This window comes from Mauremys mutica, chromosome 1 (genome assembly GCF_020497125.1).
Source record: "Mauremys mutica isolate MM-2020 ecotype Southern chromosome 1, ASM2049712v1, whole genome shotgun sequence".
Taxonomy (NCBI): domain Eukaryota; kingdom Metazoa; phylum Chordata; order Testudines; family Geoemydidae; genus Mauremys; species Mauremys mutica.
This window is the reverse complement of record NC_059072.1, coordinates 125,319,386-125,337,343: the sequence shown is the minus strand read 5'-3', so window position 1 is coordinate 125,337,343 and position 17,958 is coordinate 125,319,386. Positions and strand designations below refer to the sequence as shown.

At 44.3% G+C, this 17,958-nt stretch overlaps 1 protein-coding gene across 3 annotated transcripts in view; it reads left to right on the top strand.

Moving 5' to 3' along the window:
• Nucleotides 1-9,515, top strand: part of SULT4A1 (sulfotransferase family 4A member 1) — a 41,298-nt gene extending 31,783 nt beyond the window's left edge. For 2 of the 3 annotated variants that reach the window (XM_045008345.1, XM_045008336.1), the window contains exons 6-7: nucleotides 537-675; nucleotides 7,849-9,515. In XM_045008345.1, the coding sequence (XP_044864280.1) occupies nucleotides 537-675; nucleotides 7,849-7,961 (252 nt within the window). In that variant the 3' untranslated portion in view covers nucleotides 7,962-9,515. Of the gene's footprint in view, nucleotides 1-536; nucleotides 676-5,401; nucleotides 5,534-7,848 lie in introns of all 3 variants that reach the window. The other variant, XR_006577653.1, reaches the window with a different exon arrangement.
• The last annotated feature ends 8,443 nt before the right edge of the window (nucleotides 9,516-17,958 follow it).

Sequence of the window (17,958 nt, the reverse complement as noted above, 5' to 3'; positions counted from 1 at the left end):
TGACTCAGATTCATCAAATTAGGAGTCTAAAGTCAGATTCCTGAGTCCATACTTGAACTCCCAAAATGTGTGGCCTAATTTTTCAAAGCACTGATCACCAGCAGCATCCACTGACTTACATGTAAGCTGTGAAGTTGCTTAGCACTTTTTGAAAATCAGGTAATTTATTTAAGAGCCTTAATACGGCCAGATCCACAAAGCTACTTAGGTGCTTAAATACCAGATGTAGATACCTAAGTCACAGGTTTTTAGGCACCAAAGTCTCAGTTTTGGCTCCATTTCGATTCACAAAACTCACGCCAGGCCCTGCAGGCACTTAAGGTTTCCTAGGCATCTATGTTTTTGCCCCTGGCATTTGCTGGTTTTCCAGCATTTTAGTTTGGGGGATTCAACTTTCACACTCAGGAAGGGCACAAGCAGCACAGGATGCTATTTTGCGGTTGCAACCTTAACTCCACTTCAGCACATTTTTTGCATTTGTATATTTAATCCTGAAGTCTATTAACTTTTATTTGTTTTTAAATATTTTCTTACAGGACCTGGCAACAATGGTTGAGCAGCTGGTGAGATTCTTGGGAGTTTCTTATGACAAAGCACAGCTGGAATCCATGGTGGAACATTGCCATCAACTCATTGATCAGTGCTGTAATGCAGAAGCCCTTCCAGTTGGCAGGGGTATGTTATATACACAGTAACTTCTTCAGGTGGATGTCACAAAAGGATAAGTGATGGATTGATAAAGTACAGGATGTGTTGGCAAATCATTGTCTTAAATTCAATCTACAGTAAAATGTTATTGAAACAACATAGGGAAAATTATCATTAGTCTGATAGGAACTTTGACCATTTAGTATTGGGACAAAGGAGTGAATGTGATTTAAAAGAAAATAAAAGCATCCAGGATGAACATTGCATATTTACAAATATTTTAAAGGTATTGAGCCAACTTCAGCATTGGTGAAAGTGGGTGCAACACCACTGACTTTAAATGTGTTGTCTCTGCTTATATAAGTGATAAATTTGGCCCTAAAAGAGGCATTTGATTGAGAGAAAACAAACAACAAAAACAACCTGGTTGTAAGAAGGAGGTGAACATCTATCATCAGCAAAGATAACCACTACATTTTAAGGCCAGAAGGGACCATTAGATTAGATCATCTAGTCTGACCTCTGGTATAACACAGGCCATAGAATTTCACCCAGTTACTGCTGCATTGAGCCCAATAACTAGTGTTTGACTAAAGCATCTCTTCCAGAATGGCATGATATCTTGATTTGAAGACAACAAGAGATGGAGAATCTATCATTTTCCTTGGTAGTTTGTTCCAATAGTTAATCACCCTCACTGTTAAAAATGTGTGCCTTATTTCTAATTTGAATTTGTCAGGCTTCAGCTTCCAACCATTGGTTCTTGTTATATCTTTATCTGCTAGATCAGTGGTCACCAACCAGTCGATCGCGATAGACTGGTCGATCCTAGAGGATTGCCCAGTCGATCGCAATCTCCGGTGGCACAGTGTGTCTGCCGCTAAGGCAGACTCCCTGCCTACCCCAGCTTCACGCCACTCCCAGAAGCGGCCCACGCAGTCCTGTGGCCCCCGGGGGGCAGGAGTCTCCCTCCATGCGCTGGTCCTGCCTGCAAGCACCACCCCCTACAGCTCCCATTGGCCGGGAGAGCTGTGGGGGCAGTGCTTGCAGAGAGGGGGAGCACACAGAGCAACATGCCCCCCAGGGGCTGCAGGGGCCCATTGGCCCCTTCTGGGAGCGGTGTGGGGCCAGGGTAGGCAGGGAGCACCCCAGCCCTGAGCCCCCTCCTGAAGCCAGCACCCCATAGCCCCTCCTGCACCCCAAGCCCAAGCCCTGACCCCTCTCCCAGAGCCAGCACACTGTACCCCCTCCTGCATGCCAACACTCTGTCCAAGCCTGGAGACCCCACCTGCACCCAAACTCCATCCTAGAGCTTGCACCCCTCACCCCCTCCTGCACCCCTACCCCCTGCCTCAGGCTCAGTCCAGAGCCCCCTCCCACACTGCAAACCCCTCAGCCCCAGCCCAGAGCCCGCACCCCCTCCCGAACGCCAACCCCCTGCCCCATCCCGGTGAAAGTGAGTGAGGGTGGGAGAGAGTGAGTGACAGAGAGAGGGGGCGATGGGGTGAGCAGGGTGGGGCTTTGGGGAAGGAGCGGGGTAGATCCTGGGTTGCCCTTAGATTCAAAAAGTGATCTTGAGCATAAAAAGATTGGAAACCACTGTGCTAGATTAAACAGCTCTTTAGTATCTGGTATTTTCTTCCTGTGTTACCTTTCAGTCTTCTTTTTGAGAAGCTAAAGAGATTGAGTTCTTTAAATCTCTGTAGGTATTTTCTCCAGCCCTCAAATCACTTTTGTAGCTTTTTCTTCACCCTTTACAATCTTTCAACATCCTTTTAAAAACATGGACACCAGAACTGTACACAGTATCCCAATATTGGTCTCACCTTCTTACTCCTACTCACCACTCCCCTGTTTATACATCCAAGGAGAGCATTAGCCCTTTTTGACACAACATCATACTGGGAACTCACACTGTTTATCCATTATGACCCCTAAATACTTTTCAGAGTCGCTGCTACCCAGGATACCGATCTCCATTCTGTAGGTACGGCCTGCATTTCTTGTTCCTGGATGTGTGATCTTGCATTTTGTTTGAATGTGCCCAGGTTACCAAGTGATACAGATTACTCTGTACGATTACCTGTCCTCATCATTATTTACCACTCTGCCAATCTTTGTATCAGCCACAATGTTTATAAGCAGTGATTTTATTTTTACTTCCCAATCATTGATAAAAATACTGAACAGCACTGGGCTTAGTATGATCCCTGCAGAACCTCACTAGAAGCATCCCTATTCAATAATGGTTTGCCATTGACAGTTACTTTTTGAGATCTATCAGTTAGCCTGTTCTTAGTCCATTTATTGTATGCTCTACTGATAGTGTATAGTGCTAATTTTTTTTTATCAGAATGTTGTATCATACTAAGTCAAATGCTTTGCAAAAGTGTAAGTATATTACATCTATGTAGTTACCTTTCTCAACCAAACATGTAGTCTCATCATAGAATGAAAACAGGCTTGTTTGACAGGATCTGTTTTCCATAAAATCCCTGCTTACTGGCATTAATTCCCCTCCTTTAGTGCTGTATTGATTGAATCCTGTATCAGCTTTTGCCATGACTTTGCTCAGGACTGACATCAGGCTAACTACAATCACCTGGATCATTCCACTGGCCTTTTTTGCATATTGGCATGACATTAGCACATGATCAGTCTTCATAAGGCAGCTCCTTATTTTCATCTGAAAAATCTGTTACTCTGCAAGCCTGGCATGGAAAGACATCCTGTATACGGTAGAGAGGCAGTGCACTTATTTGAGTAGCAGACTGGGAGTCGGAGTTCCTGAGATCCATTCCCTGCTTTGTATTTGACTTGCTCAGTGACCTGGTGCCTTTGTGTGCCTCCATCCACCTATCTGAAAACAGGTATAATAATAATTCTCACCTACCTCATAGACTGTGTGTTCGCAGGTGAAAAAGGGGGATTCTTAGCTCAAGTTAACTAATGAGGTAAAATCCTAGTGAAAACAAAGCAGTTTGTAGTTTTCGCATGAGTTAGCAGGTCGAGTTAAAGGACTCCTCCCCCCGCCCCTCCCCTCAGTTTCTGTCTTTGTCAGCGATATAGCTCACTGCAAAAAATACACAGGGCTAGAGCCACAAAAGAGACTTGGGCTCAGTATTGCAGTGCCTCACTTTAATCGCTCTGCCACCTAATGTAATCCTCAGCCCTGACATAGGCACCCAGGCTCCCTATACAGTGCATGGGGGCTGTTAGGTGCCTAAGAATGGGAGTCACAAAAGCCAGCACACTGTGAGGAGCCACCTAAGCTAGCCAATAGGAAATGGCAAAAGAGAAATCGGAGTTTTAAAAAATCAGTGTTTTCTGCCCCATATATTATATGCGGGTTTTCCCCCCACATAGGAGAAAATATGCTCTTAGCAACTCACATGTTCCAGGGTGGGGGGAGAGAGAGACAAAGGCAGCGGTACCTTCCTTTTAATCCCCATCTATGGCTCAGCTGCTCAGCGGGGGCAAGTGATGAGGCCATGGCATTGGCGCTGCTGCTTCCTCACTCCCTGATTGGCTCTTATGGAGAGTGATTTCGCTGGCCTTTTGAATGGCAGTCGTGAGGAAAGAGACACTAGCTGTGGTGAGAACACCACAACCTGCCACTCCTCAATTGGAGGTCACGGTAGCTTCTCTGTAAACCAGCCTGTCTTTTGTGTTCCTACCCTGTTGCTGTTGTTATTATCTATTGTTTTACATTACAGTCTAGAAGCCCCAGTCAGGGATCAGTACCCGTTTGTGCTAGGCACTATACATAAGCTCTTATTTTGTGGTAGAGGAGGGAGCTACAGTAGTCAACTAAGAACCTGGTCATTTATTTGCTGTCTGCTTTTTATTGACATTCCTTATTTTGAATTAACTTTGATTGCTGTATTTGGCTTTTGCAATGTTTTGTTCCTTCAGAATGCAACTTCATTAATGGCAGTTTTGTCCTCTGTTCATTTATGTGATCTAGCACGGTAGCAATAACACCACATGCTCCTGGGGGAATTCTGCACCAAAAAATAAAAAATCTGTGCACAATATTCTGAAATTCTGCAAATTTTATTTGTCAAAATAACACTACATAATCATGCCAGTTTCTATTATTTTTGTAATTTATTTCAAAATACCTGCCAGCAAGTATGTCTGTAACAAAAATTCCTCCAGGAATAGAGTTGAAGAAACCCCTATGATAACCCAGTACCTGTTTCTCTGTGCCCCCTCCCCCAGCCCAGCCCAACCCCTCCCCCTTAGAGCCCAGCCAATATACCTGACCCCCTAACCCCCAGAGCCCAGCCACAGGGTTCTGCAGCCTAGCTTACCGCACCCCCTCCCCGCCAGAGCCCAGATACCTGCACCTCTTCCCCCCCAAGTCCAGCCGTGGGGCCCCCTCTTGCCCAGAGGCCTGCACCCCCTCCAGCCCAGAGTCCAGCCATGGGCCCCCCCCAGCCCAGACACCCACCCTCCAACCCCTCAGAGCCCAGGGATCTAGAGGGAGAAACAGCCTGATTCTTGGTCCCAGGCTTGTGTGGAGTTTCCTGCGGGCCACTGTCTCCTTCCCTCAAGGCATGCTGGGAACTGCAGCTGCCATGAACCTTCTAGGACCCGCCTACCCTCCCCCCCAAATTGTGCAGTGTCTCAGAATTCCCCCAGGAGTAACCACAGTTTACTGTAATTTGTTCCAAATATTTTTAATTTATCAACTACGTTTACCTTATTATTTTGCTTTATTTTGGTTCTTTAATTTTTTTTCTTTTAGCACATTGATCTTTACTCTGAAGAAAACCCTCAGCTGCTGTGAAAGCAGAGCATTTTGATTAGCTATATTACTTATATTTGCTTCATATCACATCATAAATTACACAGTTGCATGATTCAAATGATAAACCAGGTGGGTAACTTTTTGACAAGCTATCAGTCTATAGATGCTAGTAAAATACACTATAGTACGTTCCATTTATAAAACTTGTAATTTGTACCTAAGGTATCATTAGAGAGATTCAGGAATAACGAGGTTCTTCAATTTTATTTTTGAGACAAAGGAAGAATCCTTTTTTATTACCTAAAGGATAATGTATGATTTTATGTTGCACAGTGTACTGTATTTGTCCCATAAGTGTTGCTAGAACACAATTGAAATCAATACCTGACTTTTATGACTGCAAGAACGTTTTTATTAATAGTACTCACTGCCCTGTTTGACACAGGAAAGCCAGTACCAGCATTTATTTGTCAAAAACTGTCAGATTAAGCATTTTCAGTCAATTTCAAAGCCTTGATCTTTGAGGATTAAAAAAAACCCTTCTAGTAGTGAATTATATCTTCAGGGGTATTAGGAAAATTATTATTTTGCAAAATGACACTTGTCATGTGTAATAACTAACTTCAAGTCACTGTGCAGTTGGTGGGACACTCATTGCAAACTTTTTGACAGTACTCACAGATAATTATGTTCTTGGACCCAATTATGTAGCTATCATATTTGAGCAACTTTCATTACATTAACCAGGAGGTTCTCATATGCATCATATGCATCATCAGGTCTCCTGTGTGTAATTTGTGGTCTTGTTAATATGATTAAGTTCTGTGGTAGCATGGTCCTGACTCTCCTCCATGTTACAGCAGTGTAACGCCCTTAATTTGAATAGAGCTAATCTTCACTTAAACTTCTGTAAGTGAGAGGAGAATTAATCTAAGGCCCAACACAGTGGATTCATTATATAGTGTGAGCCCAATTCAACACTATGTTACACTGTGCATCTGACGAAGTGGGTATTCACCCACAAAAGCTTATGCTCCAATACTTCTGTTCGTGTATAAGGTGCCACGGGACTCTTTGTCACTTTTTACAGATCCAGACTAACACGGCTACCCCTCTGATACTGTGTTACTCCAGTTGATTTTGCCTGAGTTAAAGTGGCATAAAACCAGAATGACACAGTGGTGAATGAGGCCCAGAGTGTTTTACTGTCAACTTTGATGTCGTTTTCACGTCATTTTATTAGTTGGTTTCAGTAGAAAAGTAAAAGTATTTTATACAAGGAGCCAAATTTTCAAACATGGATGGCTAAATTGCACCCACAGAAAATGTGCATACATCCATTATGCATGCACGATTCACATTTATATGCAAACTGGGTACCTGAATGCACATTTTTGTAGGCATAATTTCGGTATTCACTCATCTTTGAGAAATTGCCTCATTATATTTGTACAATCATAAACACCTTTTATACATCTACTGAACATAAAAAAAGGCATTTAATGATCTTTAATGTTATTTTATTCTCTTCTGGGTGTATCCTTCCACCAATGCGTGATGAAGTTTCAGCAACTGTGTAAATACATCCCTGCTTCAAAAGGGGATAATTAAACCACCATTGTCTGCAGTGAGATCTGAAATCCACAATTAAGTTACAGTAGAACCTCTATTTTATGAACACCAATCTTATGAACTACCAGTTATAAGAACCATTTTTCCTGACACGGAAAAAAAATCACATAATAAAAGTGGCGTTGATGAAAAACAGTGAACATCCTTTCACATTTCACTGTCTTCAGTGCATTGGAAATCCCTTTGTAGTGGTTTAAACTTTAAAGAACAAAAAGAAAGCAAGGCCGTGAACATTACTGCAATGTGTGCACCGGACCTACTGGAATTTTGAGATGTTCAGTTATGAACTCTTCAATCTCCAAGTAGTTCATAAAATTGGGGTTCTAATGTAATAATAGTCAAAACAAATGTGGTACCTATTATTGCAGCAAAGAGTCCTGTGGCACCTTATAGACTAAAACGTCTGTTAGTCTATAAGGTGCCACAGGACTCTTTGCTGCTTTTACAGATCCAGACTAACACAACTACCCCTCTGATACTTGGTACCTATTATTGTTATTTAAAGATATAGGGCCAAATCTTTCAAGGGGATGAATGCTTCTGGGATGAAATTCACCCCTGTGCAGATGGCCAACACAAGGAACGTGGCACCTATTTTGAGGGCTTCAAAGGGATCTATTGGGGTGTATGAATGAATCACACCTCCTGCAGAGGCTAAGCACCCCAAGTCTCATTGAAGTAAAAGTGAGTAGAGGTTGATCTGCAGTTGACAGGAGGTGCCTGGTACCCCATGTGATCAGACCCATAATTTTAGAAAAGCCGGTGTTCTGTCACGTCACCAGTCTGACTTGTGCTCTTTCTCTGTATTTCAGGACGAGTTGGGCTATGGAAAGACATCTTCACTGTGTCAATGAATGAGAAGTTTGATTTAGTTTATAAGCAGAAGATGGGAAAGTGTGACCTCACATTTGACTTTTATTTATAAAGAAACACGCATGCATACAATATCCAAATATTAGCTAGCAGTGCTTTATGCGTTCATTTATTACCTGCTGGACAAACTACTGTAGCTATTATGTGTAACATGACTGAAAAACAAACAAAATCTAAGTAAACCATAGGAAACACTATTATTCTTGATCCTAAACAGCTGTTTATCCTTCAGCATTTTAATCTTTTGTCAACATGCAAGAATTTCATAGATAGTACAAGAATACTCAGCTGTTATGGAATGTATTATATAAGTATAAGGTATGTATCATATATGCAACTAGAATGTACACTTTTTCAGCCCCACATTGATTATTTAATGTATTTTATAGAAGCTTTTCACTGGAAACCTAAATGAAATTCAGTAAACCAAATAAAAAATTATTTCAGAAGGAAATCAGTAATAGGCCAAACCAAACTGTATGCGAGAATGATCTCAGGGGTTAGCTGTCACATTTATTTTTATAGTTGGAATGTCAAGGACAAAACAGTCCTATCCCAAATTAAAAGGCTAAAGATGGAGGTTTCCTTTAATTTCTGCACTTCCATTATTTGTAGGATTTCTGAGTGGATACCATTCGCTGGCACACTTTGCAAGCCAAACATAACTGCGGTTGTCACTCCGCGCACACATGCTCTTACGTCTGATAAGAGGTGGCTGTATTCAGAGTGAATGAAATTCATCCCTGTGAAGAGGGCAGGCCGTCACAAGGGCCTGTTCAGCACTTAAGTCTCACTCAAGTCCTCAGCACAGGGTGTAAGTGAGTTGTAAGTGGTGCATGGGGCTTGTGCTGGGCCTATGGTTAGGAGTCAATTTCTCCCAGGGTTTCTGTGATACGTGCTGGTCTTCCACACAGGTCTGAGTTTCACCCATTGAGAATGATCCTCTTAGGTAACGAGAGCGTTCTGCTGGATTCTGAGAACCCTCAAGTTCCATTGAAATCATGGGAGTTGAGGGAACTTAGTATTTTTAACACTTTTAGACTCATTCAGACATAATTTGAAGATGGATGTACATATTGGTACAAATACGTAAATGAACTAGCAGGTCTTGAAGAAGAGATTTTAAGGATACTCCAGCACGTGGGAGTATTATGCAAGCGATGGTATTTATGCAGAATACAATTGCAGCAATTGACTGTCAGCCATTAATTTATAAGCAGGATTTGAGTTTATTTTTTCTGTGTCTTTTTATTTCCCCGATATGCCTGTGGGTAGTTACATATTAACCTGGTGCAGGCTACTGTAACAATGAGATTCTACAGAATTATTTGATCCTTCAGTTAAAAAGCTATATTTTTAGGTTCTCAGCTGCAGGAGGCCCATTTTGCTAGCCCTACAGTATATCTCACCAAAAGCTGTGAGGAAGGACTAGCGGATTTTAGTATTTTGCTTCTGTTGGAAAATAACCTGTCAATGCAGCAATTGGCAAGTGGTGTGGCATGATGTGGCTTGACAGCACCTTTCTTTGTATATCTGTGAGTGAAACTGCTTTCAGTGAAATTTTATTTCTATTTTTATATTTTTAGTACTGTATGACTATTAAGCACTACACATTATTATACTTCTGTGCTTGCTTGCCTATTTAATAAAGACATGTTCCATGCATGGAAGTTTGGTCATTTGTTTCATTAACATACGCAGGCTGAAAAGTGTCTTCTTTTTTAGTTCATTTTGTCCTTGTCAAGTATCAAAAGGCCAGATGCGCACACAAAATAGCTCCTGGTTGTTATAGTTTTGCCTCCAGGACTGGGAACAAGGTGAGTCACTCATGACTACACCTACTCTTGCCTACACCACAACCCTTTCTCCCCTTATTGGTTGAAATTCATCCTTGTGCAGAGAGCTAGTTCCAGGCTTATGCCCCCCTAAGTCTCACCTAAGCTCTTCTTTAAGGACTTGGGGCTAAATCCACAAAGGGGCTTAGGCGTTACATGCAGTGCCTAACCACAGGGCACCTTGCCACACAGTGGAACTCACAACCCTGAGTTGAGTGTACAATTCATGTGGTGAGACATGCACCCGAGAATGGGCAGCACAAAAGCCAGCAAGCTGTGCCGGAACTAGCCAATAGCAAATGCTGAGAGGGGTGGGGGCTAAGCTCCACCCTTCTCAGGGATTGTAGGCATCTAAGTTTGGGCTGGATGGAGGCACCTGTCACCATTTGGGATTCTCAGCCATGAACCCTCTCCTGGAGTTAGGCATCTAAAGCATTTCTTGCAAGAAATGCAGCAGCACATGCCTAATGGCTAAGGTTAAGATTTTGTCATGGAGGTCATGGATTCCGTGACTTTCCAAGACCTCTGTCACATTTTCAGCTTCAACCCCATGCCCTGGGGTGGTGGGGCTGGCGTTGTCAGCCACTGGGGGCTGCGGGGCCCTGGAGCTCCGAGCCACTGGTCCTTGAGCTCTGAGTCACTACAGGCAGCAGGGGTTGGAGCTGTCACTCTCCCCCGGCAGTCAGTTCTCCCCCAGTTATTTTTAGTAAAAGTCACAGACAGGTCACAGACTTCTGTGAATTTTTGTTTATTGCTCATGATCTGTCCATGAATTTTACTAAAAATAACCATAACAAAATCTTAACCTAATGCCATATAAAACGATGACAGACTGGAGATGCCACTTCCTAACCCCTTATAACTGTTAGCCCTATGGTTTGTGCTCTCAGCTGGGCTACAGGAGACTAGCGTTAAATTCCCCTTTCTGCCTTATGTAAAGAAGTAATTTGAACTTGGGTTTCCCACCTCTCAGGTGAATACCCTGACCACTGGACTGTAGAGTAAGTCTCTCTCTGGCCCAATGCATAGTTAATTATTGATATCCATTAATATCCATGGAACAGCTTCAGCATGAGAGTTTGAGACAGAGAGTTTGGCCCTCTGAATTTTTCCCCATAGCGAATGCCTTACTGAGATGACTATAATAAAAAAATCACTGAAAAATAGAATAGAGAGAAGGAAGGAAGGGACAATCACACTAAATAATTAAAATGTTATTATTTTTCTGTTGAAATAACATTTTACTAGCTTGGAACAGCAATTGGAACTCAGTTTTGATGAGTTTTGTTGTAGTTAATTACTCAACTCAGATGCCATTTAATGTTAGGATTCTGCAGAATACAAGAGGAAGAGTGGGATGCTGTTAATTGCAATGAAAGAAAAAATGGGCTGTTAACACACAGAGGCTACTGTGCTTGTGACCCAGGCCGTGTGAGGTGCTGAACACAACGAGAACTGAAGGCACACAGCATTTCATAGAACCAGTCCCCTGATGTGCAGGCATGGATTAGGTATTACTCCCACGGGCCTTGATTCATCCCGGTATAGCTCTCCAAGCGAGAAGGCTCAAATAGAAGAGAAAGTATGACCAGCATGGATTCATGGTTAGTGAGTGCGAAGAGTCTGGGTTCCATTCCCAGCTGTCACAGGGCGCCATGACAAACTGATGGAACTTGGAGCCACCCTGAGGCAGCTTTAAGTTCCGACAGGGATTGAGGCAGCCCCCAGAGAGCCCCGTGCTGCAGGCTCTGCTAAGTGCTGCCCCAGCACACCTGAGGATCCATCCCTCTTCATCTAACCCTGCTCACAGCAGGTTTAATCAAAAGGGTGTTTTAACTGCTAGCCGCCTGCCTAAACTAGAGCTCCCAACAGTGCTAACATCATGGATCTGAGAGAGTATTAGCACTGGTGAGAAATGTTGGCAAAATGTTCCTTGTGTAGGAAAGACTTACACGGCCAGGCAGTGTACTTGGTTAAGTAGTAGAAAGACAGAAGAGGAAGCTAGTGAGAAATCAGTAAACAGTCTGACTCTAATGGTCCTCAGCCCTTTTTGTGGGCTAATAATATGGCCGAGGTTACGGGAGCTCAATAGTTCAGACTATAATTATAAAGATTTATATGCTCATCTCATTATTATCATCAGCCACTCAGATTCTTCCCTCATCCTCACCAATGTTAAAAATAGTTCCACTTAGTAGCCATCAGTAAAGATTTTAGAGGAAGGCTTTAAATAACAACCCTACCCTCTCTACTGAAAGGGGAAAGGCTAAAAAGAAACGCATTAGCGTTTAAAACAAAAAATCCAACAGTGACCATTAATGTAAAAGGAAGTGCTCATATATCATGAGACATAAGCTGTTGCTGGGGGACACAGAGCAGAGATGTTATAAATAGTAATAGTGCACTCTTCACTATAGTAGTTTCTCCTACTCAATAATCCACTCAATTGCTTTAATGTAGACTGCCTAGACTGGTGACCTCTAGTGGTCAAATCACAAATGTACACAGATGTAAGGTACTCTTCATTTTAATGCAATGTAGATGCTGCAAAGCAAAAGGCACACAACTAACTTTACATACGGGAAGAAAGGACATCTGGATATGCTGGTGGTATATTAGCAGACAAAGAAGAGGAAGTTTATGAAAATAGGCTCTTCCATTTAAAAATGAGAGAATCTCTATATCACAGCGTGCCTGGCCCCTGTAAATGAAGCAGATCCCGTGTCACGGTGCCAGACCAAGGGCTCTCATTCAGCCAGCTTATGAGGGCAGGGCAGCACGTAGGACTATAAAATATCAGCCAGCATGTGAGAGGGAAAGAGACCTGGTGAATCACCTGCATGAGTGAGAGTTGAAAAGGGAGGGGACAGGTGGGTGGGTGACTGACCATTACCAGAGCCAGGAGATAGTATCTGATTAATGGGTGAAGGGTGAAGGCAGGAGAGCAGCAAGATGAATTTACTGTCCGGTATTCCTAAACCAGAGTGCCAGGCCTGGAGAGGGGGAGTTGCCTGCTGACTTCTAAGCCAGAGCCCAGGGCTGGAGATGGCTGAAGGCAGGGGAGCAGTGGAGGGGTTTATCTGCTGACATCTCCACACCAGCAAACTAGAACCATGGGAACACTTCAGAGGCCAGCAGAAGAGAGGGATGCTCCCCTGGTGAGGATGATCTCCTAGCAGAGAGGCTGGGGACGGGATGAGGGGTTGTGGGGAAGAAAGGTGCTGCACTCCAGCTGGAAGGGCTGGGGTAGCTATCCTGGCAGAAGAAGACTGACAAAAAGTCTGCATGTGACAGAAGGTGCCAGTGTGTGATACATGGGGTATTGAGGGATGAGATGTCTTGCAGTTTTAATGACTACTTATGTTGAGAGTGACAAAAGGACTATGTGTTGGGACTTACATTTTGGACTACTTGTGGAATGTTTCTGTAATAAACCAGTCCCAAGAAGGGGTACTATGGAGAAAAGAGAGTCTGATGTAGAGACCTTGGCTTACCTCAGGGGAAAAACTGAGGCAGGTGCACCTTTTTGGGGAGCAGCGGAGGAAAGTCCCGAGCCCTGGCAATGTAGGGATATTAAAGAAGGTTTATATTAGACATGGTTTATATGAAAAATGATTTATTGTTAGAAATGATTTATTGTTAATTGATACTTTATAACTGAAGGTTTATATTAGAAGTAAATGTGATTCCCAAGATTTAGCCTCTAACCTGCAAGCCACCAGCTGTGTCTGTGTGAAGCCTGCTCAAAGAAATACTTTGTATAAAACTTGTTAAACATTAATTAACTCTAAGTAAGCCAAAACAGTAGCTGTTATAGTATATAGATAGAGACCCCCACCCTCTGTAAGTTTTCATCTCACTTTATTTTTGATTGTTAAAAGACAGGGAGTCTCACATAAATTGGTAACACCCCAAAAGGTAAAGAGACAGTGAAATAGATGTGATTAAGATAGAGAATGTATGTGAATAAGTGCCTAGTTTAAATAATGAATGAATGGTTAGGAAGTTACCAGACTGAAGAATTCAGTGTTGGCTGAAGAAGGTGTCAAGTGGGATCAACCAGATGACCCCTGGAGGGCAAACTGGAATCCACCCCACCACCTCAAAGGAAGAAAAAAACAAACATCTGACAACATGGAGCTAGCCACCTGCTGATTGATTTAGCAACAGCAGAATGAAGCAACTCTCATGGACTGACATAGGAATAAATTCCTATAAAACTGGACTCTAAAGACTAAGGACTTTGAGTCTATGGTTCTGCTGCCAGCCTCCAGGAGCATTAGGCGCATCTGACACAGGGCTTGGCTACACTTACAAATTTGCAGCGCTGCAGCAGGGTGTGAAAACACATCCTCTGCAGCGCTGCAAATTGCGGCGCTGCAAAGCGCCAGTGTGGTCAAAGCTCCCAGCGCTGTCCGTTATTCCCCACAGGGAGGTGGAGTACGGACAGCGCTGGGAGAGCTCTCTCCCAGCGCTGGCGCTTTGACTACACTTAGCGCTTCAAAGCGCTGCCACGGCAGCGCTTTGAAGCGCTAAGTGTAGCCACAGCCACAGACTCGGCTCCATCCTCATGACCAAGATACCTGGCCAGTAACTTGGCATGAGCAACATCTAGGCTGGTAACTATAACATCTATACAGAACCTGAATGAATGATTGTGTGAATGAATATATGTGTGTGTGTGTGTATAAAAAATAAGTAGTAATAGAAATAAGTAGTAAAACAATGTTGTTTGCTTTTATCTTTTGCTTTACTATTATATTTACAATAAATGTGGCATCTTTGCCTTATCCCTCTTAATAAGATCCTGCTGGTTTTTATTATATTGGTATAACAGCAGAAGCCAGGTGGGCAGGTGGCAGAGGGAAGGGAGGCGCCAGGTGGAGCAGGTTCTGGGAGTCCATGGGCAGGGGTGGTGGTTGTGTCCCCTAGACACACTGGGGTCAGCGACGCCAGCTGGGGACCGCCTTCAGTGGAGCTCCTGCCTTCCCCTCCCCCATCCCTCAATATCCCCCCTCAGGGAACTTGCGTAGGGCCCTGTAAATGCTAAAGACGGCCCTGTTCAAGGGACCATTCAAGGTGAAGTGGCCCCTTCTGCTCCAGCTTTTGAGTATACCCAGCAATCTGAAGCCTTTGTTCATCTTCAGACCATGTTTTTCAACTGTAAAAAGGATAACTGGGATGTTACATCTCTTTAAGGCCACTGTACGGCTGCAATCCTGCAAACATGCATATGACTAATTCCACGTATATGAGCAGTCCCATTGAACTTCAAGGGATTTCAAGTACATGCAAAGTTACGCGAGTATTTGTGGGATCAGGGGCTTAGGCTGTAACTGCAGCACTGCTGGAAGTTAGCTTCTAAAGCATGAACTATTGGAATGTTGAGTAGATTGCTGGAATTCTGAAAATAAAGAACATTAACACCTTAATTAGGTGTGCGTGTGCCTAGATTTATTTTTGCAAGACACAATTGCAGCAATGCAACTGTCAAAAGATGTGGTTCAATTTATATTAAAAAAAATAATCCAGGTTTGTGCAAGGTCACAGAAAATGGATTCCTATTATGTTAATGTGGAGGAATTTATGTCCTCCTATTAGTCTGAACAGAAATGAAGTCTGTCTCAATAAATTGAGAAAAAAATACCCCTCTGATGTTTCCTTTCTCTTATGTAGGTTTCCAAATGTGAAAACTAGTCACTTTGTATTAGCCTTAGGATAGATTTAGGATTCAGTCTATCTTACAATTTGGACTCATGGCAAAAAGCTTGCTTGACATAAATAAAAGGGTATTCAGACAGTGGCTTGCAGGATCAGGCTCCAAAACTGTATCCTATTAACAAAATATCACTTTAGTGATGAAACTGTGGGTATTGGGATGTTTGTTTGCCTACACCATTAATCTCATGCAGTGTTAGGTTTTAATAGAAACTGTTCTTTGCTTCTGCAGTAGTGCTGGTGATACACATTTTATCTTTTTGGATATACAAAAGGACCAGGTTGGTGTCAGGCTGACTTAAAACTGAATTTGTCTTTTAGGGCTCCATTGTGCATAGCTTACTCTTGAGAGTAGTCTTTACTCACACAAGTGGTCCCCCTGAAGCCAAAGGGACCATTCCCATCTGGGTAGCAGGACAGTATGTACCTATACATGGAAAGTACCATACTATGTAGTAGTCTTTACTATTGTACTGTACTTACTTGCTCTTGTTAAGTTCCTGGGGGAAGGCGGGGGGATTTCTATTTAAAACAAACACTGCTGCCTTCATTCTTCCTTAGTAAAAAGGAATTTTAATTATCAGCTCCTACTACATACTCAACACATGTAGTCCATAGTCTGTGACTCACCATTGTTTGCAGTACATCAGAATGCCTAAATTAGAATTAATTTGTCAGAATTAAGTGGAATTCCAGATTATATGTGTGATCCAAGGTTCACTGAAGTTAACAGTGACTTCAGTGAGCTTTAAAACAAGTCCTTACGAGAAGATATTATGGTGAGCCCTATCCCTGTTCCCGAAGGCGCCCACGTGTACTACAAAGAGTGATGTAGAGACTGAGCCTGCAATCTGGTTAATAATAGTGCCATTAGGAAGAGCAGCTCAGCCTTGAGATGTCTGGCAGGATATCTTAGCATACCATAGTGGGTGTGTAAAAAAGCCAGGCAGTGGACATATCCTGAGTTCTGCTGTGACTCCTATATGTTGTTCTGCAGGAGCTACCTAAGTGAGAGTAGCTGGGGACTGCTCTAATTTATATCAGCCCATCCCAGGGCTTGTGAGTAGGGCAATGCAGGGCTGCTTTCAGTCAGGGGCGGCTCCAGGCCCCAGCATGCCAAGCGCGTGCTTGGGGCGGCAAGCCGCGGCGGGCGCTCTGCTGGTGCCACGAGGGCGGCAGGCAGGCTGCCTTCAGCGGCATGCCTGGGGAGGGTCCGTTGGTCCCGCGGCTTCGGTGGACCTCCCACAGGCATGCCTGCGGAGGGTCCGGCCTGTGGGAGGTCCTCTGAAGCCACGGGATCAGCGGACCCTCCGCAGGCAAACCGCCGGAGGCAGCCTTCCTTCCGTGCTTGGGGCGGCAAAATCCCTAGAGCTGCCCCTGCTTTCAGTGGCCCTAAACTGTGCCAGTGCTGGGGAAATTCTCCTCTAACCAGCTGCTGTGCATTAGCAGCCTTTATATGCCATCAGAACAGTGCACAAGGGGTAAGGTGGGGGACAGAACCTGTTTGTAAAAATCCTTTTTTTCTGTTTGTTAACTTGGATTCAAAAGATGTTTATATGTCCCATCTATTAGAAACAGAGGCTTGTGCACTTAAAGTGCTATCTACCCTGTCCAGGCTGTTATACTGCCCCATCACCATTGCACTTGACTAGCTAGGGGGTTGTTGTTGTGACAACAGTTAGTGGTAGTGGCAAAATACACAGCTCTCAGTAGTGAGCATTCATTATGGGTATGTTTATAAAGCCCACCCATAAGAGCCCAGAACACAGGAACGGGGGTCGGGGGAGGCACTGGAACAATTTGTATAACGGGGATGCTGAACACCATTGAACCAAACTGTAAACCCCGTATATAATGGAAACCACTTCAAACGAGGGGGTGCTGCAGCACCCCCAGTTCCAGCAGCTATGCACAGCAGGGCTGACTGAAATCAGGCTCAATGCATGATGCAGCCCACACGTGCCACACCTCTCTAGCGTCCCTCGGTCAGACTGGATTCATTTTGCAGCGTGTCCCCACCGCCCCCTCACTTGCACTGGGGTTTTTTTTTTCGTTGCATTTCTGCCACGCCCCGAGCACCGGGTTAGACGGCCGCAGACAGGTCGGCCCGGCCCGGCCCCCTGGCACTGCCGGAGGCACCTAGAGCCGGAGCCCCGCGATCCCCTCGCCGCCAGCGCTCCCCCCGGGATGCACGGGGAGGGGGGGGTCTTTCCAGCCATGCGCACTCGAGGGCCGGGGAACCCCACCCCACGCGCCGCGACACCGCCCCAAGTGCGCAACCCCCGCCCCCGGCTGCCTCGCGTGGGCTGCGCCCGCGGCGTCCCCGTCGCCGTCTTCCAAGCGGGCAGCCAATAGGCGCCTGGCTTACGGTTGCCATGTAGCCCCGGCCTCCCGGCCAATCAGAAGCGAAACCAGTTGCTACAGCAACAGCGTCTTAGAAACAGGTGAGAGCAGGAGAGAAGTTCGGGGGGAGCGGAAAGTCCCCCCCCCCCCGCC